The sequence below is a fragment of the Balaenoptera acutorostrata genome, chromosome 18 (assembly GCF_949987535.1).
Source record: "Balaenoptera acutorostrata chromosome 18, mBalAcu1.1, whole genome shotgun sequence".
Classification (NCBI taxonomy): Eukaryota; Metazoa; Chordata; class Mammalia; order Artiodactyla; family Balaenopteridae; genus Balaenoptera; species Balaenoptera acutorostrata.
The window spans coordinates 68916087-68933644 of record NC_080081.1 but is presented as its reverse complement, the minus strand read 5'-3'; the positions used below and the strand labels follow the sequence as shown (position 1 = coordinate 68933644).

Sequence of the window (17558 nt, the reverse complement as noted above, 5' to 3'; positions counted from 1 at the left end):
CATACAGGACTTTCTACAACTTATTTTGTTGTATAACTAGTTACCAGTTCCCATAGTATTACTATGGAAAAGCATCAGGGGTAAAATGTCTCTTTTTTTTTTCAAGATAACGCTTACCTTGAATTGTTTTCTTCCTAGGAGATTGTTTTTAAATAAAATATTGATTTTATCTTACTACCTGCCAAGGTAAGTTTAGTTTATGGTTTTCCAAGTAAAGAAAGAGTAGAAAGATCTCTCCAAGAGACCCTCCTAGTCCTGTATTTATGTGATTCTACTTATCAGAATCTGAGCCACAAGTTAAAATCAAGAAACATCATTTAATAAATATTAAGCATCTAATAAGGGTAGCCAAGAATACAGAAGTCCATATAGTACTGTCTTCTTTCTCCAGGACATTCTGGTCTTACGCAAGTTCACAAACAGTTATAACACAAGCAGACGTGATTAGGCACAGAAAGAGAATTACCTGGTGTTTTTCCCTCAGGGAGAGACTTGTAAAGCATCATGGTGACTGAGCTCCAACTGACCTAAAAAGCCTAAATTATCTGGTATTTATGAAACAATACTAGACTTATTTAATCAGACAGGTTTTGAAATGTGATAATCATTTTTTTCCATGAAGATTCCCAGCAGAGCGAATGAATTCTGAGACACTTTTAACCTCCAATAACTGACTACATTGAATAACATCTCAAGAGTCACTACTCCACATGATGTCTGCCTCTCAATCTGCCCTTAGAACTCTATAACTCAGCCGTAAGTCAGAACTCAGCCAGGAGATGGTCCGCTGATGAGTTACTAGAGAAGAAAGCATGCTGGACAACTTGCCTTCCAAGGATCTTATACTGGGCAATAAAATAACACAATTAGAGAAGGAATGACTTTATAATTTCAAGACATTTCCCACATGAATGTACACAGTAGCATGTGAGATTACAAGCAAGAAACCAAATTGGATTCAGAGTAGGATCTGAATTGTTTTTTAAAGAAAAAAGCAAAAAACAGGCCAAAATATTAACAAGAGTCATCTTGTCAATGAGACTGCAGGTCATTTTAATTTATCTTAATATTTTCTCATTTGCTCCAGAATTCTTTACAACAATTATACATTAATCTTACCATGGAAAAAGCCAATTAGAACATAAATCTCCCATCTGTCCTTTTGTTTCTATGGCATGTTGTTTACAACATAGTTCAGGTTTAAAATTGGATTTTAAAATTTCCAATTAATTTCTGAAACTGCCTTCTTTCATTTAATTTAGTTTCAAGGATTTAAACTAATCAGAAAAATGTGCTGCAACATACTGTACTCGGCATCACAAACGCCCTTGACACTGCAGGTTTGTGTCTGTGCAACAGTTGGGCCAGATGCTCTTCATGCCAATCTCTTATTTGCCTATCACCAATTTTTAAATCCATAAAATGTATTAATTAGCGCTCCTCTTTATGCACTGGATGGCAGAGGCAATGTCAGGAAGATTTTGAGCAATTCCCCTGACTCAGATGGTGAAAATTCTCTAGCAGAATATCTATTGTTTCCCCACGGGATAAAAGTTCTTTCAATTGAGGAACTGCTCTAAAATTAGCAGATGAGTTTTTGTTTAATTATCCTAGAGCCTTTAATGAAGCAGGTGCCTGAGCTAGAAAACAAGCGCCATAATGAGCCGCTTACAATCTGCGGTTTCAGGGCAGAGAGCACCACTAGCACTGAGGGCTACACACAAGCACAGCCCAGGGTGACCCATCAGCTCCTAAACGGCCTTGGCCTGTGCTTTGCAGAACACTGGAAGCAATGTTAATAGCAAAGGTGTAGGTCACGCAAACCGGTCAAAGGTCCTGTCATTTAGTCACTCAATCATTTCTTGAACCAGCATTTACCAGGTCAGGCCCTAGAGATTCAGAGGCCAGTAGGACACCTTCCCTGGCCTCATCCTATGAATTCTGAAGGGGGAGGCAAGCACGTCATCTGTCAATAGGCCAGCATAATGAAGAATTGTGGGGTCACCTACAAAGGACTGAACAGAGCCCCAGGAGCGGGGGCTGTCAGTTCTACACGGGGAAGTCAGGAGATGTTTCCCAGAGAGGCCACCTTTGAATTAATCTTGAGAAAGAATCAGGTTCTTGCTGTGCAGAGCTGTGGTGATGATTCAGTGAGATGGATAGACACGTGGCAACTAGCCCACGGCACCGGGCACAGAGAAGGTGTTCCACCAATCATAGTAATAATAATGTTAATATTACTATATTAGTGTAGCGGTTTGTAAAAAAGTTACCCTTAAGAAATGACTGGTACAATTAAAGAAGAAAGTGAAGAAAACAATATCTAGGCTACATTCACAACTGATTGACAATAAATGGAATGACATAAATATAATCATTAGTCGTTTAGCTACAATACAGACAATGGAAACAATGCAAAATGACCAATTCTGCGTTGACAGTATTCTACAACTATGTGTCCTGTACTTTTAGGAAAGCCTGGAACTTGAAGACAGCAGGGAGAAGGACTAATAGTTATACAGAACCTACCATATATCAAGCCAGGGCCTTTATGTACATATCTTCTCAATTAATCATCCCAACAACACCATGAGGTATGCTTTTTTATTGCCATTTTAAAGAGAAAACTGAGATTCAGAGAGTCTGACTTGCCAAAGGCCACACAGCTAATGCGCGATAAAGTCAGGATTTGATCTTATAAGCATCTCATTTCAATTTCCACGCTCTTTCATTATACCACGGAGCATTTTCATGTGAAAAGGCGCATTTACAAAGGTAGATATGATCAGTAATTATTAAAGGGTAGTTTTAAATAGTGAGTTTCCTCAACATATTTAAAATATGATTGTTTTTCAAAAACAAAAAACAATTTACCCTTAGCTTTTCAGGTATAAGAACTACCCATAGTTAACTGCCTACCACAGTGCTAAATTTGTCACACAGATTGTTTCATTTAATCCTCATGACAACGTATAAAGCAAGCATTATTATCAGTCCCATTACACATATGAGAAAACGAAGGAGTATCAGAGAATTAAACTTCCCAGTGGGAGGGCAGATTTCACTGTGACCAGGGGGAGAGGACAGACTTGACCCCAAGTCTATCAGTTTAAAACCATGTGTTTGAAACTCATCTATAAAAACTAGTGTTTCTCTTCTGTACTATATCACTGCATATATCAATACCTATGCTTACATTACAACAGATGTAAGTAAATTTCCTCATTACAAGTAAATTCAATATATAGGATTTTTAAACTTCATCACTTAAGTGGGGAACTAAGGTTTCCAGGCCTGAGTGAGAAACTGGATCAAGCTAGATTTTTTTAGACTGAAATCTGAGCTCAGGCCCAGCTGACGTGAAAGTCCAAGTTTGTTCCTCATTCCAACGTGCTCCCTCAGGGCAGAGGAAGCTCCCAGGCCAAATCAGGCTCCCAGCCTTTGTAAAAGCAGAAGTCAGAACTAGGAGATGATCCCAAAGCCCCCGATTGGTGAAAGTGCCCCAGCACCCTCAGCCCAGCAGAGGGAGGGTTTCAGCACATCTTCAGTTCAACAGGGGGCCACTGGGGAACTCAGAATTCATTTGACAGCAAATTAGAATTCAATTTCCAGAAAACTGACTTTTGCTGAGACCAATCGAAGCCTTAAAATATACACCACTGCAGGCACCCATAATTAATTACACTGTCAGAGGCGCTAAGGCTGGAAGACAAGGACTTAACTTTTCCCGATTTGGGGGAATTAAAAGCTACCTAAGGACAGGTATAGCTGATAAATCCTGAGTATCAACCAAAGCTATATAATGTAAAATAACACACTCCATTCTGGGCACTTTAATTCCCGAAGTGAAGTATCATAATGATTCTTAAGCTCCTTTTTCTCTGAAAACAGCTAAGATTTTCCAGCAATTCTGAGCTCTGGCAAATCATGAGAATGGCTGAACATGTGCTCTGAGCGTCTGCAGGAAATTTTAATTTGACATTTTAAAATGAAAGCTAAATTATTTGTATCAACTGTTTTTTACATCAGTTGCAAACAAAACTAAGAGGTGTTACATGCACTTTCACAACATAAATATACCAAATCGTAATAGTAAAAATCTGATACCAAGAATAAAGGTTTTAAATATGCTTAAAGAACTTAGAGCTGTCACAGAAGTTTTAATTTAAACACACACACACACACACACACACACACACACACACACAAATCATTGTTACCAACAGCTACAGAAAAATCCTTTTCCAGTCCAACCAAACCCTTTCACATCCTAAATTCCTTCTTTTTCATTCGGAAACCTTTGGGTTTCACATTTTCTACACTCATTAATTGCTACAGCCAAGGTCAGATGTGGTAGTAATATGTACCACTTCTTTAACTTGCGTGGAGAACTATTCTAAGCTCTCTAAACTCAAGCGTGAACCAAATTATTTTTACTTCAGATTAGAATTAGGTATTAAAAACCAAAAGGCCATTTTGTGACCTCTGATTGATAAATTCCTATGGATGGTATCACCATTTCCTGCATTCCAATAAACTCATAAACTACCTAAAATAAACGGCTGCAATTATTATGACTCATTTATAAGCATCTTTTGAGCTTTATGTTTGTAACAGGTGAGGGGACCAATGATCAAAAGATACTGAGAAGACATATTAATCGACTAATATATTGACAGCAACTGGGATTTCCTTTACAAAGCAGCTGCTTTAGTCATACGTTTCAACCTCATACGTTGAAACCTAACCCCCAAGGTGACCGTATTAGGAGGCAGGGTGCTTTGGGAGGTGATTAGGTCATGTGGGTGAAGCTCTCATGAATGGGATTAGTGCCCTTATAAAAGAGACCCCACAAAGCTCCCTAGCCCCTTCTGCCATGTGAGAACACTGCAAAACCAGAAAGTGGGCTCTCATCAGACCAAATATGCTGGCGCCTTGATACTGGACTTCCAGCCTGCAGGACTGGAAGAAATAAATTTATTTTGTATGTAAGCCACCCAGTCTGTGGTATTTTGTTATTACAGCCCTAATGGACTAAGAGGGCACCTATGATGCCTGTTCTCAGTTTACCATCTAAATCAGTTTATGAGTACCTTTACTTTAGCTGAGTTAGTCCCAGTGTTTTTCCATACTACAAAGACAATAAGTTGTTTGCTCACGCTAGCTTGCAGCAGTGGTGGATTTTACAAAGTGCATGACCTATATGAAACATCTATAAGATAAAAATACAATACCCCTGAGTGAGTTTTTCCTCTGATACTAAAGTATATTGTTATTTTATATAGGTCTTCAACGTCAAAGAGTAGATAAGATGGGATGTGCATACATCTTCTACTTAAAGAGCAATCTGGTTTCTCATGACTTATACCTCAGTTGGGAAATGGGGGATCGTTGGGAAGCGCCTTATCTATGATCTGCACAGTATAAATTGCCTGCTTAGGCACTAAGTGTTCTAAGACTTGCTGTTGTTTATGTTTCTAAGCAAGGATCCAGTAATCACAGATGCTAAAGACTAAGCAGTTCTAGACAGCCTGATTAGCTGTTCCAAAAAAGGAATCAGGAGATACGCAAGTGTATCTGTTCAGCAAATCTTGTACCTTTTGGGCTTATTTTAATCATTTAAAAATGAGTCACACTCCAAATGGCCTCTGGGAGTAGCTTCCTAGTAGGGTGAGTGAATAACCCACAGAAAAATTCCAACACCCAGAGCCTGGACCGGGACAAGAGGAAAAGACTCTCACACCCTGCAGAGCCACCCCTGAGCATGGAGAAAGGGGATATGATTTTAACCTTCAACTAGAAAATGCCCTCTGTCCGTCTTTGGGGGCCCTTAATCAGGGCCCAGATAAATAATGCATCACTGAAAATAAGACGCGGCAAGAGCCTTGACCTCCTAAGCATGCCGGCAAAAGTGCCTGATCACCTGGTGAGCAGAGGCCCCCGACAGGTGTGAGGAGGGGGCAGCAAGGTTGAGAGAACCTTTAACCGAAGCTTCAATGCCACTGGATAAAGAATGGAGTTGAAATAATTAGAAAAGGTTCACTCCCAAACAGCCTGCTCATGAACCACAGCGGCCATCCAGGGAAACTGCACGTTCCTGCAAAATGTCTTCTATACGGTGCAGCACTTCCAGTATGTTGATTTCCTCATCTCAGTCAAAACACCTCAGAAGAGCGCTGTATAATGACCTCATAGGTTAGGGCTTAAAGCAAAGCCAAGAGGCCGATGAGCAAGGAGGACGAGTGATAAGGGCATGTGGTCCACGTCCTCCAGCGCCCATCTCTGGGTACCATATGTAACAGCCGGCACGGGCTTGCACTGTTCCACTGTCAGAAATCCCAGAGTCACCGGTTTCCTTCCCATGGATACATCTGCAGGCTGCCCAAAGGCAATCTGAAAAGCCATTCCTGCTTGTATAGCTTCCCCTCTACCCATTCATCCAAAGCACTCAAACTATTAATTATTTAAACAATTCTATTTCCTCAATACAAAAAATTACCTTTAAAAGCTTTATTGGGGGCTTCCCTGGTGGCGCAGTGGTTGAGAATCTGCCTGCTAATGCAGGGGACACCGGTTCACGCCCTGGTCTGGGAAGATCCCACATGCCACGGAGCAACTGGGCCCGTGAGCCACAACTACTGAGCCTGCGCGTCTGGAGCCTGTGCCCCGCAACGGGAGGGGCCGCGATAGTGAAAGGCCCGCGCACCGCGATGAAGAGCGGTCCCCGCACCGCGATGAAGAGTGGCCCCCGCTTGCCGCAACTAGAGAAAGCCCTCGCACGAACCGAAGACCCAACACAGCCAAAAATAAATAAATAAATAAATAAATAAATAAATAAAGTAGCTATAAAAAAAAAAAAAAAGCTTTATTGGACTTTGGATTTTAATACAAGGGCTCAGTTATACTATTAAAAAAAAAAGGGGGGGCAGGCAAGTGATCTTAAGGGTGATGTCCTGTGGACAGCACGTGGACCCTGATGCCACAATGGGCTGGGTAAGATGGTGGCAGCACAGGGTGCCACCCTCCTATGGCAGAGCGTCACGTAACAGGAGGGCTTGGAGGGAAGTGATTTTTTTCTCAGAGGCTTAGCAAGCCTTGGTCACAGCCCAGGCTGTCAAAGAATCCCTCTCACAAATGGCTTATGGGGGCAGATTTCTCTTTTGAACAGAAATGATTCTAAAGACTCCCGGGGTCCATGAGGAAGGAATCTTTGCTCCTACTGGCAACTCAAGCAGAAAGTCTTTATATTCTTTCCACTTTACCATCCAGTTCCTCTGCAGCTTTTCACCACTCCTGCTATGAAGAGAATATGCCACAATGGAGGCAATGCCACGAAGGCGACCTGAATCAGCTCCACGAGAAAACAGCTGAATACAATAGTCAGCGGGATGACTGCAGGGGAAAAACTCATGGCAGAAAACCTTCAGACGATATTCCTTGTACAAATTACTGACTCGAAAATTCTTTTTCCGTACATTTGCATCTCTTTGGTGTTTTACTATAATCTGCTGTGCACAGTGGTCATGACCACAAGCTCTGGAGAGAGACTGGTTCAAATTCCAACTCTGCCGTTTATATCTGTGTGGCCTTGGACATGTTTTGTTATTAACAAGTTCTGTGTCTTAATATCCTCATCTGTTAAGTGAGGATAATAACTGAGCTGTTAGGGTTAAACAAGCTACTACATGCAAAACATTTAGAATAATGCTCAATAAAGCTACGGTCGTTATTATTATAGTTCCAAACTGCTTTCACTTATTTATCAGAATTGCTCCCACAAGCACCCAGTGAAACAGTGGTGATCATTTCATCCATGTTTTTCTTATGAGTACAGTGAGACTCAGTTAAGTGATTTGCTAAAAATGTAAAAAACCTGCGGCTGAGTCAAGATTTGAATCCTGGTCTTTTGACATTAAACCTCAGATGCTTTTCCATTACTCTGCATTATTTACATGTAGACCACAGCAAAAATGAAACCAAGAAGGACACTGCAGGGCCTTTTGGGGACAGACCCCTGTGTCCCCTGCCTCTTGTTTTTAGAAAAGCTTTAACCTTCTAGGCCTTCTGCAAGTTCCAAAGGGAATTTAATCAGAGAAGTGAGAAAATGCAGAAACAAAGGAAGACAACCAAGCAAGACAAAATAACAACAAAATAACAATAATTTAGCCATAAAACAATGTCACGGACCTTTAGTCCCTCCTCAAGGGCTATAGATAATGACCTGAGCCATATCCTTGAGTTGTTTTGCAGATACTAAAACCTCCACCAGGTTGAAGAAGTTAACTGCATGCTGACCACCAGCACACAGACCCCAGACCAGCTGGAACCAGAAGGTTGTTGATGTTAGTTCCCAAAATACCACCCTGTTACCTCACCACCAACCAATTAAAGGGATGTACATGAGCTGATCATGCACCCGGAGACCTTCTCCCTCACCTTGCCTTTAAAAACATTTCCCTAAAAGCCATGGGGGAGTTCAGGTCTTTTGAGCATGAGCTGCCCGTTCTCCTTGCTTGGCCCTGCAATAAGTGCTACACCTTCCTTCACCACAACCTAACGTCAGTAGATTGGCTTTGCTTCACATCAGGCGATTGGACCTAAACTTGGTTCGCTAACAAAAACAGCCATTATAAAATATAGACACTAGATAAATTCCTGAAAAGACGAAAACCATTGACAGCATCATAATATCTGTTCTAAGAATTCATTCTTGGAATAAACAAATTATCAGTTGATGGCAATTTAGCTTACGTAATTAAAGCCGATTTTTTTATTCAGTGTGTAGCAATTTGGAACCCCAAAATTCTGAAGCAAGGTGGGAGGAGGAACATTTATCAATGCATATTCTTTGTTGTAAATTTTACTTTTTATGAAAACACTTAAAATCCCATCTTGAGAAAAATCACAAAAATGCAGAACTACAAGATGGTTGAGTAGTTCATTACAAAGGGAACCACTGAAGGGCTTAAGTGTTTAAATGTGAACCTTGCCATCTTATTGCTGCTATAATTCATAAGGCAGCCGTGGACTTTTTCATGACTGATATATTGGTGACATTCAGGCTACACCCTCTTAGATATAGAAGACTGGAAATTTCCTCACTAAGAATACTTATCCACGTGACACTTAGGGGAAGTTTTATGAGACAAGCAGAAGGTGGGTGAATATAAACGAACTGGCAGATCTTCCTTTTTCTCCTAATGAATTTTATAATTTAGAGCATTTGAATGGATCCCTAGGGGAGGAATTCATCCCTATTTTTTTCATTACTAACACACTCTAGTATTTGCATCTATTTCTAATTCATAAAGTTTGCATGTGTTAGCCTTCAAGAACTTGGCTGAGTCTTCTATTTAATAAGATCAATCTTTTAATTTATGAATCTAGTTTTGATTTTTAATATGTACTCTATATACAAATCATTCAAATTATCCCTCAAAATAATTTCTAAAAAGCAAGTGGACAACAGATCCATGTTAAAAACTAAATTTCAAGCAAAGATAGTGTACTAAAAACTATAATCTGAAACAAAAAGGCACTGGTAAACTCTGAATGACCAGCAAATTTCTCTGTCCATATATCAGTGTTCTTTTATTCAGCTCACCATCAGGGTTCTGTCAAATCTTTGCAAAAGTCCACACAAGACTTCCTTTAAGTTCATCTGAGCAATGCACATTAAAATGTCCACTCACCCAAACTGACTGATGTACATTCCACAGCAAAGGAAAACCTTTTCATTGTAATTCTGAAATTATGTTTTCGATATAAGATGTATAATATTCTAGAAATATGCCTCTTAAAAGCCACCCAGATGGAAATATTTCATTCCTTGGATATGTACTTAAAAATCTATAAAATGTAAATAAACCTCACTAGTGAACATTACTGAGACATAAAACTATGAAATATTATTTAGGTCAAAGAAAGGACTCAGATTTTTCTCTACTGGTCACAGTCTACCTCTATACCTCGGTCCTGCTCAAGGTGATAAGACATTACTATATAAACAAATTGAAAACAGATGGCTGAAAAAAGCACCATTATGTTAAGCAATTAATGACTGGAAAAGTAGAAATCTCTGAGTAATCATTTAAGCTTCATAGGTCTATATTTGTACTTGATTTCAGTGGTTAATCCTGTGCTAACTCTATCCTTGAACTGGTTTGAGGGCAACAGCTATGTATGCATTGACTAAATGACCCAAGTCCCTCAACATCAGTAAAATATATGTTTCAGGTCCCCACCATATGCCGCACAAATCCCCCAACTCCCTGGTTCTTGCCCGTAAAGTCAAGCTCACAGCACGATACCTCCCTTACCTGCTTCCCATCCAGGGTGTAGAGGCGCTTCACCACTCCCGAGTCCAGCTTGATGGCATCAGTGATGTCAGTGAGAACCTGTTCAAAGGAGTGAGCCGTCTTCTTGTTCAGCAGAATCCTGACAGCTTTCCGCGGCTTCACTCCACTTCTGATGATAGTGACCAGCTTGGGCCGAATGAAATCCTTATTCTCCCGCACCTCCGAAGGGCTCCCTTTGGCGGTGGCCAGCGAGGACACCGCCCGCGAAGCAGAGGTGGTCTTGACGTTCACGGACCAGTTGGGGTTCACGTTCTTGGTGTACTCCAGCTTCTTGAAGGGCTCTATTGAGCCACACACATAACTCTCTCCTAAGGAGGAGAGAAGCATATTTAAATTTACACTCAGGTAAATTCAATTCCTTTTTCCTACTCTCTGAATTTTCCTTTTCTACTTAGAAGCAAGTGCTACTTGTGACTTTTTAAACAATGGGGGTATGATTAATAATTAATGAAAAAGAATTTTGCCTTCTTTTTTAAAAAATTTCTATTGGAGTACAGTTGATTTCCAGACTTTTGACTTCTAATCTGGTTCTGTCAGCAACAGATTGGTATCCTGGGGGGGAAAAAAAATCATCATTCTTCCCTTTCCTCATCTTCAGTTTGGTGATAGAAATCCCAATATTGAATAGCCCTCAGAGAGATATGAAATTGAATTCAAAATAGAAACTATTTGGGGGGATTTAGTCATATTTATATTTGCAGAAAACTTCAAAATCGGAGGCACCTACATTTGCCACCTGAGATAATTTAAAAACTGAAAATGGATCAGAAAACAGCTTCTAAAAATAGCTGTGTAATTCATTTTTGATGGGAGTGTTTGCTTAACATTTTGTAAAGTCAAGTAAAATTCTAAAAATAAGCAGAATAACTCCTTTCCTTTTCTTCCATCTTCACAGGGCCAAGAACAGTGATCCACACACAAGTCATACTTGTTTATAGACAAAAAGTTTTGAGAGTCGTCAACTTACAAACTTCATAAACTGACTTTAAAATAAATATAATTATATAAGATGAAAAAGAGCTGAGGATCTAATGTACAGCATGGTGACTACAGTTGATAACACTGTATATTTGATATATATTTCAACATAGTATAATTGAAATTCGCTAAGAGAATAGAACTTGAATGTTCTCACTGAAGAAGAAAAGGAAAAAAACGAAAAATATTTGAGGTGACGAATGTGTCAACTAGATAGGAGGAATCCTTCATATATATATGTAGAATTGTCATAAGGTACACTTTATATATCTTACAATTTTATTTGTCAATTATAATCCAATAAAGCTGAAAAAAAAGAAAAATAAATATACAAAATTAAATTTTTTATTAAAAATGATTCCTTAACAGAGAATCATTTAATGAAGATACTCAAACTATTTTTTTTTGCACGGTCTTCTACTGCCTTGTTCTCTGATATATGCCCAGCACACAGGACAGACCAGTGCCTGGCACCTCGGGGTACCCAATGTTTGTCGAATGAATAAAAGAATTACGGATACTCAGACTATTAAATAGATATGGATCACATAAAAAAGAACGTAACACATGTACCATTAGTCATTATAAAATTATTAATCCTGCATACACATTTCATAAAATTAGGTCAAAGCATTTTGAAATTAAAGATCTCACAATGGCTTTTTTTCTGTATTAGTAAGTCTTTATAACTGGGAATAGGTAAAAATGCTCAAAAGCCTTCATAATTGCAGGTAAAGTAACCTAGGACTAATCCTACACAGCCCATTTACTTTTATCTAAATCCTTGTCCTATTTTTAAATTAATAGTGCAAATATCCAAGGCCATGGAATAGGTATTCACATAAAAATAACTGAACCAGGGTTTCAAAAATAGAAAAGCACAATTATACATGTTATCAAACATTTACTTTGCCCATGTTTTTAAAACATATTCCAATGTGTGTTTATGCATTATGTCTCACTAGAAGTGGTGCAAATAGTAAGACTAGGGGACGTTTACCAGTTTAGTAAACCCCCTTTCTAGTCACTTAGCAGTTACTACTGGTCCCAACTATGCTTTTCTCAAGATCTATGTGGATATCAACAACACACCTACGGGGGCTGCAACAAGAGCGGTGTTTCGGAAGTCTTGGTGGAGAGACAGTGTGAATGTCATGGTGGGAAGGGAACTGGAACTCTGGGCTCAAGACCTGGCCTCTCAGCGTGTGACTTGGGCACGTCCCCTACTCTTCTCAGTGGTAGTTTATTCACCTGTCAGATGAAGGCTATGCCAGTGGCCACTTTCATCTCACCAGTTTTTTGTGACCATCAAATTAGATAGAAAAGGTCAAAGTGATCTCAAATGCAAAACTGCTACACAAGTGAAAATCACCAGAGGATGCATTGCACTAATTGTGCAGTAAACAGGTATTACACTGTAAAGTGTTCACTGTTTCTATGGTTACCAGTAGACCACAGATCCACTCAACTTGGGATCCATCACAATGTGAGGATGCCCCAAGCTCCCCGCAACAAGATACACAGGACTTAGCTGACAAAACCAGTCTTTGTCAGAATTCTGTGAGCATTGGAGATATGCCAGTGTCTGATTATTTGGAAGTTTATATACTAAGATAACTTAAATCAAAATAAAAACACGGAGTGGTTTACACTTCAAAAAGGAAAATTTTTAACTTTATGAATAAAAAATAATTTTAAAAGGGAGGAATTTTCAAGTATTCACATAACAGTATGGAATGGGTTTGTTGAAAGAGAAAATAAACACTTTTTTTTTACATCTTCTTAGACAAAGCACACTGAAAATTTCTGAAAGCATGACAACTTTGAGAAGATAATACGGGCTTGGTTCAAGCAACAGCAGTGAGAGGAAACTTCTGTTTTATCAGTGCTTTCACTTTGAAACTTCTCTGCCTCATTTATCGAATTCAAAGACTGGAAAAAATCTTGGGGAAGGGTGTGAGACTCCCAACAAAGATGATACTGTGTTAAGAGGAAAGTGACACTAAAGTGAGAGAAAGGAGTGGCCACCAAATCCAAGATCACACACCATCCAGTGCTGTCATTTAGAATCTATTACATTATTCAGGAATTCAGGAAAAGCCAAGATGGGTTTCCATATGTTAATAAGCTTCTGTTAAGTTGTACAAATATATTTACATTAAATCTACTTGACCCTCATTTTGACTACTTTTATTTTAATCATAATTCCGAACTTCTTCCCATCACAAGAGACGCAGCCTCTGTCAAAATGCAGTTAAAGTTGATTGTGTTTTCTGATCTTGTAAAAATTAGCTTTTTGATTAATGTGTTAATATCACTGATAATTGTAAATTAACAAATGTAATTGTTCTGAATGGGAAAAATACATAGCCTTGATTTGGTCAAATGGCTCTGGATAGCCAGGGTTTAATCTCTTCCTTAACTGGGCAGAGAATTAAGAGATAGGTTATATTCTTGATTAGAGAATCATCAATAGGTTTTGTTCAAGACCTGCCATGAGGTATGTGTGTTAAAGGCTATTCAAAAATAGCAAGATATTGGGGTGTATGTATCTTTTCGAATTATGGTTTTCCCCAAATATATGCCCAGGAGTGGGATGCATACACCCCAATGTTCACTGCAGCACTAATTAGAACTGCCAAGACATGGAAGCAACCTAAATGTCCAACAACAGAGGAATGGATAAAGAAGATGTGGTATATTTACATAATGGAATATTACTCAGCCATAAAAAAGAATGATAATGTCATTTGTAGCAACATGGATGGGCCTAGAGATTATCATAGCAAGTAAGCCAGACAAAGACAAATATGATATGATATCACTTATATGTGGAATCTAAAAAAAAATGATACAAATGAACTTATATACAAAACAGAAATAAACCCACAGACATAAAAAACAAGCCTACAGTTACCAAAGGGGAAAGGGGTTGGGAGGGATAAATTAGGAGTTTGAGATTAACATATAAGCACTGCTATATATAAAATAGATAACCAACAAGGACCTACTGTATAGCACAGAGAACTATACTCAATATTCTGTAATAGCCTATAAGGGAAAATAATCTGAAAAAGAATAGATATATATGTATGTATAACTGAATCACTTTGCTGTACACCTGAAACTAACACAAAATTGTAAATCAACTATATTTCAATTTAAAAAAATAAATTAATTTAATTAAATTAAATAGCAAGGTAAAGTAAAACTTCTCATTACCATAACATGCTTCCTCTACACACTAAGCCATCCCAGAGTTTCTCGGTATAATTTCTACTACCACAGTGAAATAAAAGTTAATTTATCTAAATCAAAGTATATTTGAGCAAAATAGCTCAAAATGTGCTTTGAAACTTTTGGATTATTTACTATAGGTGAAATTAGACAAGGATGGCAAGATGGCAAAGATCATAGATGGTTTAAAGGAAATGGCATAAAAATCTACTTGGAGGTGGAGCTGGAAATCACTAAACATAATGACTTACTCATTGGTTATCATACTTTCAGTTTTGTTCTAGTTTATTAGAGCTAAAAATTTTTATGTTAAGATTGACCCTTAATTTGAAATGTAATACTCTAGGTACCTAAGACACCCCAACAAATAGCAGGAACTGCAGAAGCAGCATCTGTCTGAATTGCTGTGGCATTTACAAAAGCCAAAAAACTAATACTTGCTGTGAAGCAAAGAGAGAAAGAAAACAACAGTTAAAACAAAACAAAAACAAGCAAACAAACAAAAAAGAAGGTAAGAAAATGAAGCATGAAATTATGTCTGGATCCAATCAATACCTCCCAAAATATCAGAATATAGTAACTTTTCCCTGAAAGGCTTAAGTATTTGGGGGACTTTGGAAAACAGAATAATTTCTGTGTAAGCATATTAGATTATTTTAGAGGTACTGAAGAGTCCTTGTTTTTTTTCCAAAAAATCACATGCATTTTTTTTTTTTTTTTAAGGATTTTCTTTTTAATTAATTAATTTATTTATTTTTGTCTGTATTGGGTCTTCGGTTCGTGCGAGGGCTTTCTCCAGTTGCGGCAAGCGGGGGCCACTCTTCATCGCGGTGCGGGGACCGCTCTTCATCGCGGTGCGCGGGCCTTTCTCCATCGCGGCCCCTCCCGTTGCGGGGCACAGGCTCCAGACGCGCAGGCTCAGCAATTGTGGCTCACGGGCCCAGCTGCTCCGTGGCATGTGGGATCTTCCCAGACCAGGGCTCGAACCCGTGTCCCCTGCATTAGCAGGCAGATTCTCAACCACTGCGCCACCAGGGAAGCCCACATGCATTTTTAAGTTATTAGATTTTCTGTTATTCTTTAAAGTATGGAAATAAATTTTCTCTAACAAAGTTTATTAGTAAAAAATCTGCAAAGTTAATGTTACTTGGCCACGGGCTCCCATTAAGAAATTAAAGAATTTGCACATAAAAGAAATTCTCTTAGTCACTCTGGACAACTTCCAGTAAAATGGTACCAGCTCCCTGGGTGACCAGGCCTGTGGAGTCAGCTAGGAAGGTATTCCTCCACGAGATCTCATATTAGGAGATACTAGAAGTCTGCCCTGTTTTTCGTCATTGCTAGAGGTTTTTCATTGGCTAAGGGTTGAGACATGTAAATTCCAGCTGTGACATCACTTGACCTCGGTCTGAAAATGACCTAATCTCCATTCTTCACATTATTAAAGCTGCTTGCCCACCACCTATAGGATTCCTTTAAGTTTCAAATGTGGCATATTCAAAAGTGTCTCAAGTGAGGGCTTTGTGTAATATATCTCATTTTTCCAGAGTAAAGACTTTCTTATTGAAAACTCTGGAAATTAAAATTCACTATTGTGAGTTACAGTAAAAGCTGGGAAAGATTCAAATATATATTTAAATCTCTGAAGCTGAACTGAGTTAAATTACATGAAAGATATTATTTATGGAATAAAATGTCATAAACTGCCTTCTGGATATTATATTTTATGAGCCTATCTCAGTATACACAGCAACATTTCATAATCTACCTGGAAGGTGCTGGTTTAAGAAGACGATTTTGATAGTGCTATCAAAGGCAAGAAAAAAAGATTCCCAAAGGCACTTAAGGATCATTCTTCCATGGAAGTCTTTCATTATATAATAGTACATAAAAATAAGCTTACTGAAAATAAAATGTGAATGCGTATTTCAGGTCTATGGAAAATGTCAACTTCTCATATTTAAAGCAACAGAAAAATAACATAAAGAAAAAATTGAGGGATCCAATTTTTTTTTAATTTAAAACTGATATAATTGAAAACTAGAGAAACTAAAATAAGAAGGGGAAAACAAACTGACGACCTATAATACAACAATATAATATAATATTATATTATAATATAATATTATAATTATTATTAATATAATGTGCAAAGCCTACTATAATTTACAAAAATACAAGGGACTAAAATATGTGACAAAGGATAAAAACAAAATAAAATAGAAATAGAAAATGCCACTAGGGTTACTATACATTGCTATCAACCCTTTTGGAAAGCAACATGGCAAACTGTATTTGGAGCCAGGAAAATGTTTATTCTCATTGCTAAAAATGTTTCCTAAGTAAATAACAGAGCAACAAATAACAACATTGCAACAAGTACAAACATAATTAGCCATGAAATCTAAAAATTTTAAGCAACCTCCTAAATTCTCAGTAACGGGTATAACACCTGAAAAGAATCCTAATCCTAATCCTAATCCTTTGACCGTGTCTTCAAAGAACTTAGAAAGCAAGATGTGTTTATGAAAAGATTCCACCACAAGATAAGTGATAATTGGTAAATAAGTGGTCCCAGCAATCCTAATTCAGAAGAGAAAAAAAAAAGTCATTTCCCACTTCCCACTGCGTGATCAATGAAGAAAAAATGGAATTCATGCTGCCCCTGGAAGTGAGGGTCAGATTTTCATTAGCAGAAAAGAGGACAGCATTTCAGATAAAAATAAAATACTAATATACTCTACTGAACAGTACAGTAAAGGGATACTCTGATTGATATTAATATGTCTTTCTCAAAAAATAAAAATGGTTCCAGGAACAAACAAGTTAAGAGTAAGACTGCAGTAGGCAACAAGGTCAAAGTGTTTATGCATGATCAGACCCAGGTTTTAGAAAGACCAAACTGGCTGTAGTGTGAAGACAGGGCTGAAGGTAGGACATGGGGAGGCAGAGGTCAAGAAGCTACTTAGAAAGCTATTCTAACAG

At 38.2% G+C, this 17558-nt stretch overlaps 1 protein-coding gene across 9 annotated transcripts in view; it reads right to left on the bottom strand.

Annotated features, from left to right (window-relative positions):
• Window positions 1–17558, bottom strand: part of DCLK1 (doublecortin like kinase 1) — a 331791-nt gene that overhangs the window by 299046 nt on the left and 15187 nt on the right. For all 9 annotated transcript variants that reach the window (XR_009005950.1, XR_009005951.1, XM_057533165.1 and 6 more), the window contains exon 3: window positions 10320–10666. Coding sequence is in view for 7 of the 9 variants with exons in the window: in XM_057533165.1 (XP_057389148.1) it covers window positions 10320–10666 (347 nt within the window). In the remaining 2 variants the exon portion in view is untranslated. The remainder of the gene's footprint in view (window positions 1–10319; window positions 10667–17558) is intronic.